General features: G+C 47.2%; 2 protein-coding genes across 2 annotated transcripts; both read right to left on the bottom strand.

The window, feature by feature from the left end:
* Positions 1-20: 20 nt before the first annotated feature.
* LOC108547115 (uncharacterized) lies at positions 21-1,851 on the bottom strand. The gene is made up of 7 exons (XM_017899502.1): positions 1,806-1,851; positions 1,238-1,484; positions 902-1,135; positions 653-836; positions 362-576; positions 109-281; positions 21-37 (listed from the first exon to the last, which is right to left on the bottom strand). The coding sequence occupies exons 1-7, from the start codon at positions 1,849-1,851 to the stop codon at positions 21-23; spliced, it is 1,116 nt and encodes a 371-aa protein (XP_017754991.1).
* An 841-nt stretch (positions 1,852-2,692) lies between these two features.
* ple (tyrosine hydroxylase ple) lies at positions 2,693-12,448 on the bottom strand. The gene is made up of 7 exons (XM_017899526.1): positions 11,960-12,448; positions 7,410-7,521; positions 7,057-7,152; positions 6,877-6,939; positions 5,350-6,169; positions 4,177-4,540; positions 2,693-4,035 (listed from the first exon to the last, which is right to left on the bottom strand). Exons 1-7 carry the CDS (start codon positions 12,026-12,028, stop codon positions 3,871-3,873), a joined length of 1,689 nt encoding a protein of 562 aa, XP_017755015.1. The 5' UTR covers positions 12,029-12,448; the 3' UTR covers positions 2,693-3,870.
* Positions 12,449-20,312: the final 7,864 nt, after the last annotated feature.

The raw sequence follows: 20,312 nt of genomic DNA, 5'->3' as shown, positions 1-20,312 counted from the left end.
ACACGTTATCGTACCGACGTTTACCATCCTCGAATTCCTGACCGAAACAAAAATATTTCGAAAATATTCCTCGATCTTTCGTAATTTGATCGATTACTCGGTGTGTACGTGCCTCGTCGTTCTCGATTACTTCCCGGAAGTCTACTTTGCGACTATTGTGCAAGTTAATTGGGGTCGTGCGATCTCCTACGTAATTGTAATTATTGTAATCGGCGTACAAACTTTCGTTGCTCTGCTCTATCTTCTTCTGCATTTTGGGAGTGACCATGCTTCGAGATGACCTTAAACGATGTATGTGAAATGTAAAATATTCGTATCGACATCCGCGACTTGTATAACGATTGTATAATAATTTTGTTACTTTAACAGATTTTTCGCGTCCACTGGAGAATTCGACGTGACAGCTGCTCCGCTGCTCAGATCTGCGGTCGACATAGAGCACCCATTGCTTCCGCAGCACCCACTGCCACACTGGAATTGGCTTGCTTCGCGCGAGGACTTATCGACGGAGTAACGTGAACTGAGAACTTCCGGCATCGTGCTGTATTCCGCATCTTTCGCGTACGTTTCCATTTCCTGATATCGGGATAATTATTCGTGAGAATTCGCAAAGACGCGAATGACCGAGGTTTTCGATCGCTATGTTCGTTACGTGGTCGTTGCGATCTCGAGTTGGTCCCTCTTGGTCCGAGCTCGAAGCATCTTCCTTCGACGATAACTCGTTGGTGGAAGTACCGCATTCCTTGTACTCCAACCTCGCATAAGGATCCCGAACAATCACCGTGTCGTCCTCTCCGTATTTTTCATCGAGCGCTGCCATTTGTTGCGGACTGCCACTGGAATAAATGGAGAACAAGAATTTTCTTTTGAAAGCCTGGCGTCGGGCTCGTCGTATTTATACCTGATTAAAAGCGTGTAGTTCTCAACGGGCGATCCGTTGGCTCGTTTCGCGCTAGATACATTCGTTTTCAGGTATTTTTGAATATCGTCCAATTTATCGGAGTAAAAATAAACCGGTTTGGCGATTTCCATGCAAGGTTCGCCCGAGACATCTCTAATGACGTTATTTCGAAGACGATGACGCGACACGCGATGGTCTTTATGCGTTTTATTGCATTTTTTCCTTTCCTTCACCCTGCGACGTGTTTAGCGTTATTTAACGACACTATCGATACGATGTGCGTTTCATGACGGAAATTCGCACTCTCGTTCCCATCAACGACTCCATAAAACTAACCCAGTCTCATCGTCGAGCTCCGTAAAAATTTTCTTTCTCATACTCCTTTGCGGACGCTCGTCATTCTCGTCGTCGTCTTGAATTTCTTGCGAAACGCACTTCTGTGTCGCCAACGATTGTCCGTATCGAGCACGATGGTACTTTGACCTAATCTTCTCGTACGCGCACTCGCTCTCCTGGGCGCTGAGCGCGGATTTCAAGCCGTTCGCTGTCATATCGATCAGCGCGTAACAAAGTCGACGAGCATCTGAAAAATAGACATTTCGATAACTCGCGATCTCGTGGAAAGTCCAAAACATTCGGGAGAAAATGTACGTATCTGTAACTCGATTCTCGTTGAACCGCGCCCTCGAACTTGCGACGTACAGATACTAAAGATACTAATCTCAAAAAGTATTGTAATTGAATTGTAATCGAAATATCGATATTCCTGCCATGACCGTGTTCTTTATATCATCGAAGGTAACAACGTTTGAACCACTCTGCGTAAATAATGCCTGCTGATGTCCCTACCAGGAGCTATTGAACAAATCTTCTCCCTAACCTGTTCAACCCCAGCGTTACTCACGTGGTCGAGATTCAGGAACGTAGTAAAGAATCACGCCGCACAGCATCAGCACTATCAGGGAGACACGTTTCAGGTAGCTGATCCATCCGAACACCGAGAATGCCTCGTCCGAATAACCTGGCAAGCAAGAAGGAGCAAAGAGCTTGACTCGGTTGATCCGAGTCAAACGCGCTTTCGCTTACTATCGTTGGTCCATGACTCGGTTGCGACGCACTGTATCAAGATCGTACCGAGCACCGCCAGGAGCCTCATGATATCCGAAGAGGACACGAGTGCTCGTTCCCGTCCGTTGACTGGAAACCGACATCCGGTTTACGCGGGCACCGCCATGATTCTTTCGAGGGACCAAGTGGAGGCGGAAGATGGCAACGAACCGATGGCAAGTGATTTCACGTCGATCGAATAGACGCGAAACAAATGTGCGTGTACAAGGAGAAGCACTTGTACGAGTACTTAACGGTGTTTACGAGACGAAGAACGCTTAATGCTACGACGAGTGAGAATAGCTATGAAGCAATGGCAGAGAAACTGGAAAGAAAAATAAGCAAGTTCTCGGATGTAAGCGAGTGTTAAACTGAAACGAGAAGAGGTTTGAATGGGAAAATCTTGGTTTTCGAGAATTCTGGAGGAATTTATCCGGAATTGATGAACGAGGACCATTCGTAAGATTCATATCTTAGACTTTTATTATGCTCTGAGTACTTTACAATATAATACAAAGGAAATCTAGCGGACACGCCGACCGTTTTCTACAGCTGAGCAAGCACGAGAGAGGCGTGCGCATCGACACGAACGCGGGAAAAAATATTTGGTACGAGTTAGCAACGGGAAACGGTGCAAGGTGCAAAGGCAAGGACTCGCACTACGCGCTAGATGGTGCGTCTCTAATGCAACACTGATCCGTGACTTCGTTATCGAAGTTGTGCTCGTGAATAGTTAACTATCTTTCTCGAGAAACGATGCGATTTCTTCCGTTCTTTCTCTCTTTCTCTCTCTCTCTCTCTCTCTCTCTCTGTTCCTGAAAGCCAGTCTGGATACAAAAATGAAGGAAGACTGTTAAAACGGTACGATCGACTTTGGGATCGTCGACGAACAATCGTCGCACCTTCGATCATCGGAGGACACGCATGTTTCCCAAGAAGTATACGTGTTCGTTAATAACTACCTAAAATAAAGAACCTACTTTGCTTTATAATACTATATAATAGCCGTCTCGTGATAGATCTGATCGAAGCGAAGACGACACGTTGATTACGTTCTATCGCGATGGCCGAAGCAAATTCAAACGCGACTACGCGATACTCTACGACTGATATAATAATATTAATAATGATAACATGTAATCCGACAGATTAAAATACAATACGATACGTATAACGGGACGAGATAACGAAATACGTACGCATGGATCGTTCGAAGCGCGTCATGATTCGGGGCGTTTTATCAAACACAGAGATCCACCAATAATACTTTTTTGCAAGAATAACGCGCACGTGGACAAGCGAGAACGCGAATTCAATAAATAACACTAGGTACACGATTAAACTTATCGCCGGCTCGTATCGCGTAAATACGAGCGATCAATTCGATCCACGCGCGCATAAACACCGAATCAACGCTTCGAACTCGTAACTCGTATGCGCGCATGTTCGTTCAACTACGCGGATCGACGACTTCATACGCAGAGTGAGTACGATTCGATGCAAACGGCGAACGGTGATAGAGATGACGCGACATTGATCACCGGGCCAACGAGATCTCGACGTCTATCCAAATGGAGAAAAGAAAGAAGAAAAAAAAAAAAAGAAAAAGAAACTAGAAATAGAGAAATATCGTAATACTTATATATATATACACTTTACTCCGCTTAAAATGACCCTGGACGACGAGAAGATTAAAATTCTCAACCTAACAATGAGCAAACTTCAAAGGAGACGGGAAACGTCGCGATTCCTCGCGAGCGCGCGTGTAAAGCAGACGTGGAAGATCGAGAAACTCGGAGAAGCTCGGTGATTCGCGAAAGGAGTAATCGTATCGTGTCACACGGGAATGCATCCTTTCGTCTTTACGCGAAGGACCTCTTCAGTTTGTTGATGGCGACCGTGAGGTGCGTCATTTCCGTGTTCAGCTGAGACATCAAGTTCTCCAACCTGTCTACGCTGTCGAGCACTTCCACGCGTTGCGTGTGCGGATTGTATCTAACCTCGAAGGGTCTGCTCATGGTGGCCACCTGAAACAAACGGATCCAATGTATTTTCCCCGTTTTTAATCCTAATTCCACGTTCCGATTAAACGCGAACGGTACGACAAAATTCAGCGACAGCATCCGGTGTACCGAGCATTCGAATCTCCAGCATCGATCGACACTTACCCAACGACGGAATTTCTCTTTGGCGTCCTCGAAGCTCTCCGCAACAAAGTAAATCGGCTGATAGTCTTGATCTTGATACTTCTGAAGGGCAGTGGTCGTTGGCTCGAATGGTCTGTGCTCGCACTTGTCGCTCAACGAGTGAAGAAGCTCCCCATACGCGGACAGAAGGCCGGCACCATAGGCTTTCACCTCGGGCCCTTCCTTGCAGAGGCCGAATTCGACGGTGAACCAGTAAATGGTAGATAATTTCTCGATTTCCTCGTCGGAAGCACCGAGCGAGGCGAGACCGATTTCCTGAGAGAATTGAGCGAAGCTCGGATCGGCCAGCAGTGGCATGTGTCCCAAGAGCTCGTGGATCGCGTCTCTGCGAATTAAAAGGTAGGAATAAGTCTTTCCAATTAAACGTTCCCGATAATATCCACGATATTATTCCTCTCATTTTCTCGTCGACGTTAAAGGATAATATTAACCGAGCGTGGAGCAGGAGAACGAGGGCAAAGTACAGGGGTGAAAGTTCGTGTCGTATAACTCTCGAAGCTTTCATCTCTCGACTAATTACCACGTATAATTTCGTTATCTAAAATTTCTCGCTGAAATAGTGTCGTTGTATCTATGGAAGTGACGCGATCTCCAAGCTATCTCCTAGCTCGAAAAACCATTATCCGGATGAAAATAGGAAGGACGAGGAAGGGAGAAGAGTATCCGAAGCTTTCGCGAAGATCCGAGCAAGGATAGCCTAATCGTTGCGGCAGGTCAGTCAAATTTGACCGTTTCAATTTTCCCTATGATGGATATTCGGCGATGGATATTCAGCGGATGTCGAAAATCTGACGAACGTGGGAGCTGTTTCGGCGGAGAAACGAGTTCGCAACTGTGAAACTGAGTTATCAACGCCATCGTGTCGTTAAAAGCCAATTAGAGCTCCATTACGAGCTTAGAGAGGCACGGTAATTCTATTATTATCGTTCTCTGTGTAACAGCAGGTCGCTCTCATCATAACGCAATATCGATTGCTCCTGCGTATCTTCGTACGAGAAGTTCTCTCCAACGTGAACTTAACAATTGTCAGAAAGCGAATATCTCAAAGCGTGCGTTGAAATGTCAAATTGTCGGATAGACATAGGATAACTATGAAGCTGTGACAAAGAGAAAAGTCTTTAAAAAGACACTTACGGTTCCGGGGTGTGATACGGGCTGTTGATGTGGCGGATGTATTGGGTGCTTTGGAACACTCTGAAGGCAAGACTCGAAAGAAAGTCCCTAGCCGTGAGCAATCCAGCCGCGGGTCTCAGAGTAAATCCGGTGTTCTTCTGCAAAAATTCGCTGACCTCCTGCAGCTGAGGTATGCGATGAGATTCGAAGATCTTCTCCTCTTGCAGCTTCTTGAACACTCTCTGATACTCCATGCAAGCGTGTTTCGGGATCAGATCCACGACCGTGTTGAACACACGGGTCCAGGTCTCGTTCTCGGTGTCGGTGTACGGAATATTGGGCATGGGATCGCCGTACTTGTACGCGAAGGCGATTTCAGCGATCACCTTCCTGCGAGCTCGGTACTCCTTGTCCGCGAATCCAGGGTGGTTCATGTCGAGATCAGGCTCGTACTTGGTCATCAGGTGGTTGCAGTTGTCCAAGTCGGACGCGTGTCTCGGGAACCAAGGATCTTTGATGCTGACAGAGTTATCCGCGAGTAGAGTGACGCCGTCCAACGCGGAACTCTGACGAAGGTTCCTGATCAGCTGGAGCAAGCATTGTCTGGTCATGTTGACCTTCACCAGCACGTCGAACTGCAGACCCTCCTTCTTCGACGGTCTGGACTCGACGTGGGTCACCGTTCCCTTGAAGTTCTCGATCGCTTTCAGGATTCTTGCCAAGGAACCGATCCCTTCCTTCAGACGGAGAACGAGAGCGGCTTTTTGCACGGTGTGCTCGCTCTCGGGACACTCGGCTATGGTCTTCGCGAGGACCACTTCCTCTTCGGTCAATCCAGCGTCTGATAAAGAAAATCGCGAGATGCGGTTAGAATAAAATTTTGCAACTTGCGAGTCGCGGTGGCGAATGGCTGAACCTTTTAGGTTATCAAACCCGAGGAACGTTTCTTCTTTCAGACTTTCTCGCGATATTTCGAGGCGCTAAGTGATTTTCCGTGGACGGTAATAATCGGGCAATTCAAAGTCCATTTCCGCGAAATGTCTCTCGGCCGCTTTTATATGGACGCCGGTGCAACCGGGGGAATAGGGACAGAATAAAGTACCTCTTATTGTCGCCCACGAACGTGTCGAGGGCGAGCAAAGATGGAGACGGTAAAAAAGAAATAACTCTGTTATACATTTATCGCGGACGCACGCGGACGTTTCAGACGCGAGAGAAAGGGGTCGTGCCGGCTAATACGATTCTAAATGCACAAAGCGGATTCGAAAAAGCGATGAAAGGGTGGCAAGAGGGAGACGACGGAGAAATAGCCGGGAAAAGGTAGAAAGAGGTCCTCGGTAATTCAGCCAAGAGTCGGAAAGCGCTCGGTTCGACTATCTCTGGTCAGGTATCTACGATGGAAGCTTTACCCTCCATTTGCTTTATCTGCCTTGTGCCACCGACTACCTGCATCTTTCGGCATTTTCACTGGTCTCGAACCGATTGCGGAGTGATGAGACACGCATGGTTCTCGCTAATTTGCAAATAATACGTGAAAAATACGCTTACCATCGTCGCAATCCTCATCGGGTTTGCCAATGTCGCTGTCCGACGAAACTTCCGCCTTAGCTTCTGCAAGTTAAAAACGAATGCGTGCTCATGCCAAATGCTACGACTAACGCGGCTTTCAAGCTATCAAGGTATTCTCATTGGTCCAGAGCTATAGATCAGGTATGGATAATTACAAACCTCCGTTCTTGGCAGCGCAAGCCAACGATTCCACCTGCTCGTCGTCGCTCGACGAGGCATCGCGTTCCACATCTTTCGTGCAGGTAGTCTCATCGCCTATCGGGTTTAACATCGAACAAAATTATCATGCAACATCGATACTACGCGTACTGTTGCGGAACAAATTGAAATTGAGTTACGTCAGTGACGTTTATTCCAACCACACGGTACGAACTGTTTTAAAAATACTCTTACAACGATCGTGCAATGGGAACAACGTCGAACATCGAAAACGAAAAAGAGGAACAAGATAAAAAGAAAATACATCTATTTAAGGAAGGTATAAATTATAGAGAAAGTAAGAGATCACTCACCATTCGCTCTTTGGCGCGCTTCCTCCAAAACGCTCTGTTTCGTTTGCTTCACGACCAGCGTTTCAAAGCGAGCATCATCCACGAGAGATCGTCGTCTCGCCGGATATCCATTCTAAACAGACGAAAAAATATTTCGATATCGAACCATAGACATTTAGCAAAGTGTCAGATAATTGAACACGCGTTTCGACCACGCGTTAAACTCGTTTAAACGACGGATATCCTGAGTCACCGAACAGCGAAATCTCGATCGCTGGCAACCCTCTAAATCGCGAATCAAAGTTTACCTAACTGCCAGGACTGAACAAGAGGGTCAGCAGGAACAGCCGGTAATTAGGATAAAGATTCGAAGACACGGAGATCAGCGTTGACCGTGGTCATCCGGCTGGCGTTGAAGGATCGGAAATTAATAGAATGGAGGACAAAGGACACAAAACGATCGCGTTCACAAAGGACATCACGCGTGGACGGACTCTCGCGATGTCATTCTCGCATCGTCATTGACAGAGAGGGAAGTGGAAAGAGAAAAATCCTTAACGACGGCAAAGGAAGGCGGCAAGACGATCTAATGGGACTTGGAGGAGCTGTTTGGAAATCCATCGACTGGATCTCGTGGTCAGATGGAAGTGAGGCGTCATTCGAATTCAGAACCACCGCTTTTGATGAATGGCGCACGCAAGGTGGCACCCAATTCCATTTTTCCAAGCGTGCAAAACGGTTGGCACGGTTTAGAGAAAACGTGTAGTAATCCCTTAACAACGCATCGCGGGAAGTGGGCCAAGTACTTTGTCGATGGAACGGATAGATGACCGATGACTCTATCGCGCGAATGCGTCACTCGACGATTGCCCGATTTAAAAAATTCTCCCATTCAACGTAGCGAGAAAAAAGACCGCTCGGCTTTGACCAATTCGATCCTTACGTTCAATCAGTGTCACCTGGTTAATTACCCCGATCGTGAGTCATGCACACTCGCGTAATTATATCCAATGCTATTTCTAACGAGTGGCTTTTTGTCCGAAGACAGGTGAGCGTATTGGAAAGAAAAGCGTAATTACGCGGTACGAGATACGGTAAGAATGACAGGGGACAAACGAATCGAACATGGCGAAGCGAACAAAGTTCCGCCGACCGGTCTGACTAATTTGAATAACGAAAGAATTAATTCGTCGGGAAACTTGGCGCACGTCCGCGAGAAACTCGCGCGTTCCGAGCGAAACGAACAACGAGTTTCGCGGTTGATTGAGATATTCGCATGGGATTGGTATTTCTTGCCGATAAAGCCGCCTAATGATGCGTGACAAATGCACCCAAGGTCGATGATTATTTCGCCATTAAAATCATAGCCGCATAGCGCTATTAGTTACTTTACATTGACTTCGCGACGTAACACCTATTATGCATTACAGAAATGTATTGTGGCTACCGGTTAAACAACGAAACGAGTTCTCCGACATGGTCGAGCGTGCAAATTCGAAATTACGCGTTCGATAAAGTCACGCGGATTAGTCCTGCGATAATCGGCGGAAAATCGAAGATTCGGCGAGAAATTTCCGCGGATGAGAATTACACTTTTCGTTCCCGTTTCGGTGTTCAATCACGGCACACCCACGCTCGGCAGAATTCATGCAAATGCATTAAAATTGAGATAACTAATCGCGATTGGATTAAGATAGGAGTAAAAAAAGAATCGGAATAGAAATGATAGAAAAAAGGTGGAAAAAAATGCGAGAAAAAAGTTGTAGAACGACAACAACCGACAAATGTTACGCGATCGATATGCATAATGCATCTGGAACGTTAAATGATTTTACTGAGCGGAGCGGAGGGCACGGATCGACTGGATGGTACGAATAGGCAAAACAGGACAATTAATTAACACGATTAGCATAGTGGACCGACGAGCAGGCATCGATGCACGAGTACGCGGGTGTAGGCGCATGTGAGCCGATACGTAAGCCCGTAACGCGTCGCGATTGACCGTGCAAGTCGTCGATAAGCGGTTAGAGGCGTTGTCGCGCGTGTGGCGAGCCTCCAAAGGCGAGTAACGGCGTTTAGATCAGCGTTCAGGGCCTCTCCGCGCCTCTCGACAACCATTGGACTTACAATCACTTCGTTCTAATATTTATAAGATATTCATAATTATCATGCGGGATCCGAGGTCGGTCGATTTCGCAATCGCGATACGATTATGCGATCCTGCCGCGCGGTCGGCCAACTTGGCTCTTACGCTCTCATCGAGGGTGTTTCGCGTTAATTGCCACATTCTTTGACAAATCGACGCGCACCGATCCGTTCCGATCGAATTGATCAGAATCACGACGGATTCGAACAATCGTCGTAGATTTTTCTAAAATCGGCAGGCGGCACGAGCCTTCGTTTGCATACCAAAGAGACAAACGAGCCGAAGCTCGAGTAGATCATTGCCAGTGGATAATGAGGAAACCCGACGACAGGGTCATTTTTCAACCAGCCGACGACGGAATAACGCGAACAGGCTCGATAAGGATCGAACAAGCCCGCGGATAGCGGATTCTGGATCCGATCTGGTATCTAGATCCGGCGTGCAAGTTCCGTTCGAGTGAGTCAGACTTATCGTCGTCGTCGATTCCCATTGTCGTTAACGGCGCATACGTAAGTACGCTTACGTATACCGGGTTTCATTGTGCACAGACAGATGCAGTTTACCGGTGGAACTCGAGTCACCGTTCTCTCTCTACCTGGTCTCGTGATAGATACTCGTACAGGATTTCCGCGAGATTCGGCTGTGCTGTCTGATACAATGATTTCCAAAATTTCATCAGGCGATTACGCGTTTACCTAACGGGACATCGGCGACGCTCGTTAGCGTGGTAGCTCGTGAAATATACGATACGCGGAGAAAGTACCGAGATCGATGGCTACGAGAGGATCGTGAACCAGCGCTTCCTCTGTCTGGAGGTGAAACGCGTCTGAGAAATTTCACGTCCTCGAGTGAACTTTACGTCTGCGTCTCGAAGATCGAAAAGACGCGAGAGGATTAGACCGAAGAGATTTCCCAGCAGATGGCTCGCCTGGATAGATATTAATCCGCGTTACCGTGCCGCGAGGAAATGGACAGGGACGCGTCCTTGTGATTCTAATTCTCAGAGGACCGAGTTAGAGCTCCCGTGACTGTTATGAATGGAAAAAAGAATCACGGCCTCGAGAGGAGGCTCCGATCGAAAGTCGTTATTGCGCGATCGTTGTATCAGCACGCCGCGCCGCGCCGCGCCGCGCCGCGCCGCGCCGTTACAACGCGCCAGAGGACACGGGATCGAGCTCGCCGGGCACGCGATTTCCTGACGGTTCTCCGCTGCAATCGAGAATTACGCGTTCGATAACGAACCGGAGACGTAATTTATCGTCGCGTCCGAACGATTTAGCGCGAGATAACCGACGTCTCGCGGATAGTTGCCAGGCTAATACCGCGCTGGGAACAAACGCGATGCTTGGAGCGGGAAGCGAGCTCGTGGAGGGAAAAGCGTACGGCCGGGATCGATCGGAAAAAGTGAAAGATCGAAGCACACCGACTCGTGACTCTCGGCCATTTCTGACTTCGCGTCGTTTTCACCTGTTTCGTTGCCTTCCACCTTCTTCCCCCTCTCGCGAGAACGACTGCTGTTTTCGGGCGAAAACTTCCGCGATCTCGACGACCAGTGTCCACGTAACGCGTCTCGAGGAATGGAAATTATCCAGCCGGTTTATCGGCAGAAATAAACGCGGCAATAGTATCCCGCGAATACGATACAATGGAATAAGAGCGAACGGCAAGGTCGTCGATATCGCGTAACGATCGTCATAGTCATTAAGCGCGCGTACTTTCTCTATACTTTTGGGAGTCTTCTTCGCTTCCACTTGGAGAATTTCACTCCGCGGCTTGGCCGAAGGAACAGCGTCCGGTTTGCGTACGTGTATGCGTGCACGCGCTTACACGAGCATAGGTTGACATTTATTTTTTCACCTGTTACGAAATATACCGGACGTTTATCACGAAAGTCACGTAGGCAAGGAAGAAAGAGGATTCTTCCGCGTAAGAAAGTGTCGAAGAGCTTAGACGTCGAGGAGTCGCACGACTGATTACTATAACGACAGTGTTAGTTTTTGCATTAGAAGAACTGGTCGCGTTTCACGAGCTTAGAGCGCTTCGACGCGTATGCGAGGTAAAATTTTCGAACTTGCGAGGATGCGCTTTCGCAAGGATGGCAAAAGGATCGTGCTTCGAGGAAAGTCGTAGCGTACCGTGTTCACGGTATTAATCGGCGAAATTACGGTAATTGTACGCGAAGAGTAGCTAATCGAATTACGACACGACGCGCGAGAATCGTGACAGTTCAAACGTGCGGCAAAGTTCCCGCGCTTTCCCGCCACTCCGCCCAGCCGTTCAACGCTTGACCTCGCGTTTGTCTCGGCGATTATCTCCGAAACTACATTTCCGACGTTTCCCTTACTCTCTCTACGATCATCGAAGCCGACGCGATACTCCACCGATTCCACTCTACCGAATCTAATGTACGTATCAAAGTACTCACCTCGATGCTGTAAGATTTCTTGATAGCGAACATTTCGCGGTTCTTCTGCGCCGCTGCGACAGCCATCATATCCGCCGTGTTGTTCTTCTTCGCGAAAACTCTTCAAGCCCAAAGAAAATAGATGGATCGCTTTCGATGTCGCAAAGCCTGAGCTTTTCACTGCCGTCTAAGTCGAGCGAACTCGATGGATCACCGGGATGAACAACGATGCGATTTTCGACTAGCTATCACGGACCACCGATCAACCTCGATGGCCTTTTTCTCGTCTCTCGCTCTTTCTCTCTTCTCCTTGCAAAGAGCGCGACTCTCGCTAACTCGCAACTGCTTCGACACTGCAGCTTCTCGGACTTTAGCCTCCGGCGACTCTGCTCTCCTTCTTCCGTGGCCTCGATCCTGTTCGTCTGGTACGACTCGACGGCAACGACAACAACAACGGCGGTGACGTTGACGATAAAACAACGGGTCTCTCTCGTGTAAGTCCGCTTTGGATGAAGCGTACGAGCGAATGCGCCTACGGGGCGGATTGCCGCCGCATATAAACGTTGCCTCCCTTCACCGCCGGCTAATGCCGGGGTCAGGGGTGCCCCCACCCCACCCTCGTTTCGGGTGGTCCATCGGCTGCAGCCGCCGCCACCACCAGCTCCGCCGCCGCCACCACCACCGTGTCCTCGCTGGAACAGCATCGCCGCTTCCAGCGATCGCGCAGACCAGCTTTTCGAACACCACGAGGTTGCTCCACGATTCGTCCTCACCGTCACAGTCATCGCAGTCGTCCTCTTCCTCGTCGTCGTCGTTGTCTCCCGTACCAGACTCCACTCGTCTTCTCGTAACCCCGCGGGTTAATTATCGTTAGCCCGTTATGTCTCAATCGTGACGCGTGTCTTTTCTTCCAGTTCCCATCGATTTTTCTTTCCATCGAGAAGCCTTTATTCCAAAATTATGCCAACATTATGGGAAATATTCGTGTTGACGAGTCGCGATGCTTTCGCGATTCCTCGATCGTTCGGTTGATCGGAGTAGCTTGTCGCGTGTGCAGATCTCGAGGTTCATTTTTTCATGAATCACGAGCGAAGAGTCTTGGCTCAGTTGTCTACGATAGATCTAAACCATCGATCACTCGACGTCTCGTTCTTTTCAAGATTTCGCGCATCGATTTAAACGACAGGTGAGACAATGGTCGCGTGTCTATTAACTCACACATCGACGGATCTTTCGTACGTCTAAAAGCGTAGAAAATGTTGTCGGAATAAAGGAATTCTATAAATAGCCTGTACGAGATTGCACGTAGAATGCAGGAAATTTCCCTTCGGCGGCATTTCCATGCGACCGCGTACGGCGATCGACGTCACCGGCAACGTCACGAGCCGCCGGAGACGCAAGCATTTGGGGACTCCCAACCATAGTCGCGAATTCCGTTGATTCCTCGCTGGTTCGTTCCACTCTCACTGTGAATTCCCCAGGCAGAGAGGTTCGCGGGAATCGATCTCGTTTACCAGCGGAAAGAAAAGGACAAAAAGGACCAGTTGCTCAGGTTCCCCCAAGTAGACGTCCGAGCGAGTCATCGCCGCTCGATCGACACACATGAGCGATCCACGCTGACGCGTTAATCGCGCTCGATCCGGATCGTCGATTAAACAGTATCGTTGTATTGTCGCACACCTGTTCCGCGTTCGCGTGATTCTGGGAATTCCGATTGCAGGTGAAACCGAAGGAAGAACCGTGATAGAAATACCCTCAGTTTTTATGTCTGCTCTTTTTCTGCGTTAACCGCAGGCCGTGTACTAAGTTGTATCATATACGTGAGCCACGTAAAAGACAAACCGATCGACTTGGTCGAGGTCGGTTATTCGGCTTCTGAAAACTTTTTTTTTTCTTCTCAATCAACCACGACCTCGTTTCGCGTTTTGATAGGAAAATTTAGCAATTTTCGGAGATCCCTTTGCATCCGATTATTCCGTTCTGCACCCGCGTTTGTTGCATCTGGGAAACGCAAAGATGAACAGGTGGAGCAGTTTGCGAGATTCCTCTGATCGATTTTAGGCGTTATCGCGGTACTCGGTCGAGCCGGAAGCTGCTCGCTGGCCTTCTTCTTATCCGAGATAAGGATCCATACGTTAGGAATAGGATCATTAGGAGTTATAGAGTTGCATAGATCGCGTCGATATCGCTCATACCTATGCGGCGATCATACGCGCCTCGATTCCATCGGCGCTGTTCTAAATGAGACGAGATCTTACTTTCATGCACCAAGGCCGATCTAAGAGCACGGAAACGGAGTGGCACTTGCTGTGCGTCAGGCCAACAAGACGTGCGCGCGTAATCCAGCGGTTCGTGAATTACCTAGTCCCATAAACCGGTCTGCACGTTCGATTCGTACGTACGCGAATGCCTTTTTTCTCGTTCTCCTTCTTGTCTCTTTTTGTATGTCTTTCTTTGTTTCTCTCTCCCTCCCTCTTGCTCGCTTTTCCCTATCTTTCTCTCAGATATATAGCGTTGCTGGTAAACGAAAAGATTCGTTAATCGAGCGCTAGTCGCGTATATCAAAATTTAGAGAGAATCGAGATGCATTGGAGCGAGAAGTAAGACGGAACGCGAGAACCAACGGCCACAACTCTCGACGAGAAGAAATGTTAATTGCTCGAGTGTTTTCCCTTAACGCTATCTTTACGAAATACAACGCGCATATTTTATTCGATATCGCGATATTAAGAATCCTAGATAGATCGTAAAATTTATTTATCTCCTTAGCCGGGATACAGAATTTACGGCGTGCCTAACTATATCAAAATCTAAGAGCTGTCGTCACAGGAGTTTATTACCGATAATAAACGCCCGTGACAACAGCCTTTGAAATAGCTTGTCAAACGTAACGCAATTTCACACGACCGTATTGCTAATATTTTATTTCGCGCGAGTATCGATGATTTGTTCGCCGTTCGTTGTTAAATATTACGAACATTTCGTTCTCGGTAGAATGTAATCTATCTCGACTCGCGCAACTCGTGTGCAAACCCGTTTACCCTTTCAGGATAGAGAGAAGAAAGGAGGAAAACACAATAAGCAAATGAAGAAGGAAAAATTTGGTTTAAATGAGACTCGAAAAGTGCAATCATTCGACGCAGATGGATCATTTGTTATTTTCACGAAGGCTCGCAGAAATTTCCATGTGCCTCCCTGTTGGCAACTCGTCAACTTCTAAGGAAACCTACCAACGCAATAATTCTGGTTATGGTTCTTATTGACATTTCCTCCCGTCGTATTTCCAGGTAACTCCGACAATCTCCAATTAGTCTCGGGCATTTGCGAACATGATTAAATAAATAACTTCGAAAAGTTCATAGGGTGCCGTGACTGGAATTTTTCGCCGCAACTATATAAATCTGTCTCGTTCACGCAGTCTTCAGCGTCGCGCGTCACTGTCGCAATGATCCTGTTTTCTTTTATCTTGGACTCATCGTAATATCAAGCACCGGTTCTACGTTATTTCCTCCATTGCGATATCTATCGTCGTCTATCGAATTTTTTCGCCGTACATTTTCCTCCTAGGTGAGCAACGAAACGCGAGAGGACTATCAGTGGGACATACTCGAAGGAAACGTTTCCCGAGAACACCGGTCTTATCTACGATTTCTCGTTAATTTTCTTCTTCCTTTCTTCCCTTTTACGTGATTCATCATCGGGCTCGGGATTACCGCTGATCGATGCGACTATGAAATATACCGGGCGTTAATTGCTTTTGAGAAAAGTACAAAAGTTTCCTATTTCTTTCTTTTCTCCTCGACGTCGCGTCGAGGAAACCTTGATGCAACACGTCGTAGATACACCTAACTTTTCCATTCGATATCACCTGTCTTGCGTTTTGGAAATGTACGTATATCGAACGATCCTCTGACTCCGTCATTACGGTACGAAACTTACCGCGTACCTCGAAACGTTAATTGCCACACGGAATCGCGGAAACGCGCTTAAGGTCGGCTTACGTAGAAACTACCACGGGTAGAAACGAGTGGGAAATAGCGCGATAAATTGTAACGCGTGGCGCGAATTCGCCATTTCGCGAACCACCTACGTAACGCGATAACGACTGCAACTGACGTTATGGTTTGATTTTAATACGACTGTCCAGGTTTTCCTTTTACTAAATTTCGATACTCGACAGGGAAAGATATCGACCTGTGTTACGCAGATATTATCAAGCTTGCACAAAGTACAGGAAATTTCAATCGAAACGTGATTCTGTCCGTTTCACGCGTACTTTCGTGAACAAGGAAATTCGTACAGTTTGATTGCGTACTTGGCAAAATTTCTATAATAATAATCGGATAATTTTCCTGCTTATCTAAAACGGAAGTAGCTGCAGAATCGATAACGCTAAACGCGATGTAACCTATTCGATATTCGCGATTTATTTTCTTATCGTTAACCCTTCCTACGTATCGTATCCTTCCTACGTTGTCCAACTGTCGTTGTAACAAACACCAACAACCTGTACGCCTTACACGATCGGCTAGATCCAAGTCGTACAAAAGCGCACGCTTCAGCGCAAATAATAATTTATACAATGGCGAGATAATTAGTTATCTAATGTAGATCGATCGTCTAGGAGCGAGCCTTGAACGCGACGGAACTGTACACGCTACGTGGGGGCTCGATTATGGTAATTATACCGGTAATAAACTCGTCCAATCGGCATCTTACTTTTAATTACCATACGCGGTTACGTAATTAGAGTACCGTTCACCAAGTCCGTCGAAGGGATTCAAGAGGGGAATCGTAACGATTTTATAAACGATTTCTGTTCCATCGTCCGTGGTTCGCCAAAGATGGCCAAAGAGTCCAGGTCGTAGCCCGTCTCGACGCTCTCGTTTTGTCGTGGCTAATCGTTCAACGCCTCTTTCACTCGTTTCCGAGAGAAACGGAAAAATCGAGTTTCAGGGAAACGCCTTCGTTGGTTTTCGTAAAATTATACCTTCCTTTCTCGGGAAATCGCCGAAACGCGATCGAACAATGGATACTTGGAAGCGCCCGAGGTATCATTCGACCGGTGATTCCGGTTTGGAAAATAATCGATGACTGTCAACCGGATGGTCGTAAAATTTCGACATTCCCGCGTAATTACGATCGCGCATGATCGATAACGATCGACGATATGCGAGATGCAAATCGTAGGTGCGAAAAGCTTCCGAATTCGACGAAGCGAAACAACGCGAATATAATGCAAATATCGTGCAAATACGAGGCGAATACCGGAGCAAAATACAGAGAAACATATGGACGGGTGTTCCGCGATCGAGCGATCAAAGCGAATTCAGGACTGCTCTCGATTAGATATTATTCTCGAACGACTGCTTTTAATCGGATAAAATCTCTCATTACGCTTCTGTTGGTATCCGTACGTGTATCCGTTAGGCATACTTAACGTCGCCAGTTAATATCTATCGTATTAATATTCATTATCAGGAGGGTGTGTAAATCGCCGGGATTCATAAGTGGCTAATATTAAACATGTATCCGAGAACTGTACCGCTGCATAATGATAACGTCGTTTGATACTTAATCGATCATTATCGAACGTCATCCAGTTCCATAAATCGCGGTTAGGCGGAATTGTCCACGCTGGCCGAGTATCGAGAGCGTCCACGCGTGTAACGACGTGATCCGCGAATAAAATAATTTAACCGAACGTAACTCGGGTATACTTGGAAGATGGAATTTATTCGCATCACGTGTAATATATGTATATAATATCGACGTTTGATCAGCTACTATGCCACTGAAAAGAGAGAGGAGGTGTTTTTACCATTGCACAAAGAAACCCAGTGTTGACGCGGATCGAATCGAAGCGGAACCGCATAAAAATCGCAACGAGTACCCCGCGCTCGTGAACCAGAATCATTATCATCGATGCTACATTCCGCGCGGGAATTCTACGAGATCTCAGTCGCAAGGTCGGGAATTCGTGACATCGCGCGCGTGCATGATCGTGTATGATCGTTTTGTTTCCTAATGCCCATTCATCGGCGATCAAACGCGAGACTCCAGAGAATTAAATGCAATTCGTTATATTTTTTCCTTTTTTTTCCTTTTCTTCTTGAAAACAATTGCGATTAATTTCTCGGATCGTGGTCCAGTATTTGACGTACGCGCGAGTGGAACGAAATAGACAATAGGGTCCGAGAGAGCAGGGGAAAGGAAAGAAAAACTGCTGGAAAGCGTGGCAACGAGGGGGCATGTGTGCACGTGAAACGGAACGTCGGCCAACCAGTGGACTTTTCCACAAAAGAAACGAAACTTTTTCGTCGAATAAGGTCTGGGTGAGTTCAATGCCTCTACCTCTCTCTTTTCATCCGTGGTACTGAGACGATGGTTGTGTGCTGGTCGACTACCGTGTAACACATGCACCGATTGCTGGACGATTACTCACGTCCGGGCGGGGCGATTAACGCGAAACAGAAAGCAATTCGACCTCGGCCGGAACCAAACCCAAGGACCAATTATCCAGCGACTGGTAGATCGTTTTGCGATCCTGCGTCCCCGACGGGTATCTAACGAAGAATTCGTTTCGCCACTGGGACGTAGGGTTCCGCTTTGTCTCTTTGAGCTTCGGCTCTCCTTTTCTCCTAATTTGTACGCTTCGTCGTTTTTTCTTATCTCCCGCACGCGATCGACGTACGCACGATTCATATCCTGCTTCGAATACCTTGGACCTGTCGAGACGGAAGAAGATAAAGTAGACGGCGTGGAATTCTGTCGAATCATTTTTCCTCGCTCCTCTTGACCGCTACGTTCGTTTCTTCCATTTAATAGTCCTCTCCTTTCGATTTCCTTCCTTTTCGAGAATCTTCGGTTTCGAGGAAAAGATACGCCTTGCTTATGGTCGAAACGAAAAATCCAACCTGAGATTAATGGCTGTCTCTTTACGTTTAAAGATCGTAAAATCGATTCCATATTAGCCAATCCAGTGTGTTACACAAGAATGAGCTTTTACTCGGTTCTGGGGTTAAATGCGTATCTTTGCCACCATTTTGAATACTTTAGATCGTAATATCCCGTAAACTGTCATTAGGTTACTTAAGTGATTAGTTTTTGCTTCGGTGCCCTATATTTCGCCCAACGATCTCTCCTCAACTACGTTGCATCAAGGTATTTATACTTATTAAAATATTGCGACGAGAAAATGTCCAAAAATGTCCCTGCCATCTTCTTCCCTTGAGCACGAAATTTATTTCAGACGAGAAACAAGAGGACACAGACGGTATTAAGAAATTTCTTAATAAGGACAGGCTCGGTCGAGAAACGACCATTTTCTCTTCAATTCGACGTTTCCTTTAAACATCGAAAACGGAAGGTAAATTCACGGAAGGTAATAAAAAATTCTTAATATGGAGCTTCTTCGTGAAAAAACGACCATTTATCACGTTAAATCACGATATCGTGAAATTCCCAAAACACGTTTCTTTGATCATCGCGTGTTCCTTCGCGAAAAGAAGAGAAAAAAGGAAAAAATACACAACCTTTGATAGACTGTAAATGTACGATGAATCACGTTGCATGATTATTTCGTCCGCTCGTTACCGCTGCTCCGTATCGCGAAATTCCGGTGGTATAGCGCTCCTCTAATGCACTCGTGTCGTTTCACCGGGAAAACCGCATCCAAGACAGGAGAACGTGTTTGTATAGCATAGTGATTTTACTTTGCGGAAGGTCGTTGTATTGGATTCTTTGTAATTCTTGCGTAAAGGAAAATGTTGGCGCGAGTCAACAACCGGGTAAATGTCGTAAGTAAATCTCGCTGCTTCACGCGCAGACGACATTTGCATCGCTTTTTCCCATCGCGCTATATTTAGATATCTGTGATCTCGCGAATCTCCGCTGATTCATTCTGGGCGTTTTTCACGTCCTGCGAATCGCACCTAACTCGACCGACCATTGTTTCATCGCCTTACTTCGCACGATTCGACCACGTATCGATCCTAATCTCCGATTCTTTCCAAACGCGCCATCTTCCGCTTCTTCCTCTCTGTCCTTCCACCTTTCCGATTATTTTTTCCCCCGTTCGTTTAGAAACATCTTCACGGTCGATACTGCGCGTAGAATCCAAGTCCAACCAGCTTCCACAACGCGGGAAATTGGCCTGAGATTGACGGGCTAACAATGAGCGTGCCAATGGCACGAAGGCCACTCTGTCAGGCCACCGAGAGGTTTTTAATAATTACGAGGGCTTGCCATCGCGGCGATCCTACACCGACACCGACGAGATATTCGAAAATCCATGGCTGAATCCGCGAACGAGATCTCACAGTGTGCGTCGATATCCATGGAGATGTGCACCCTCCCCCTATGCGTCTGCACC

The sequence above is a fragment of the Eufriesea mexicana genome, unplaced genomic scaffold (assembly GCF_001483705.2).
Source record: "Eufriesea mexicana isolate 0111107269 unplaced genomic scaffold, ASM148370v2 scaffold944, whole genome shotgun sequence".
In the NCBI taxonomy this organism is placed as follows: Eukaryota; Metazoa; Arthropoda; class Insecta; order Hymenoptera; family Apidae; genus Eufriesea; species Eufriesea mexicana.
The sequence above is the reverse complement of the archived record's forward strand: the minus strand, read 5'-3'. Positions and strand labels throughout refer to the sequence as shown.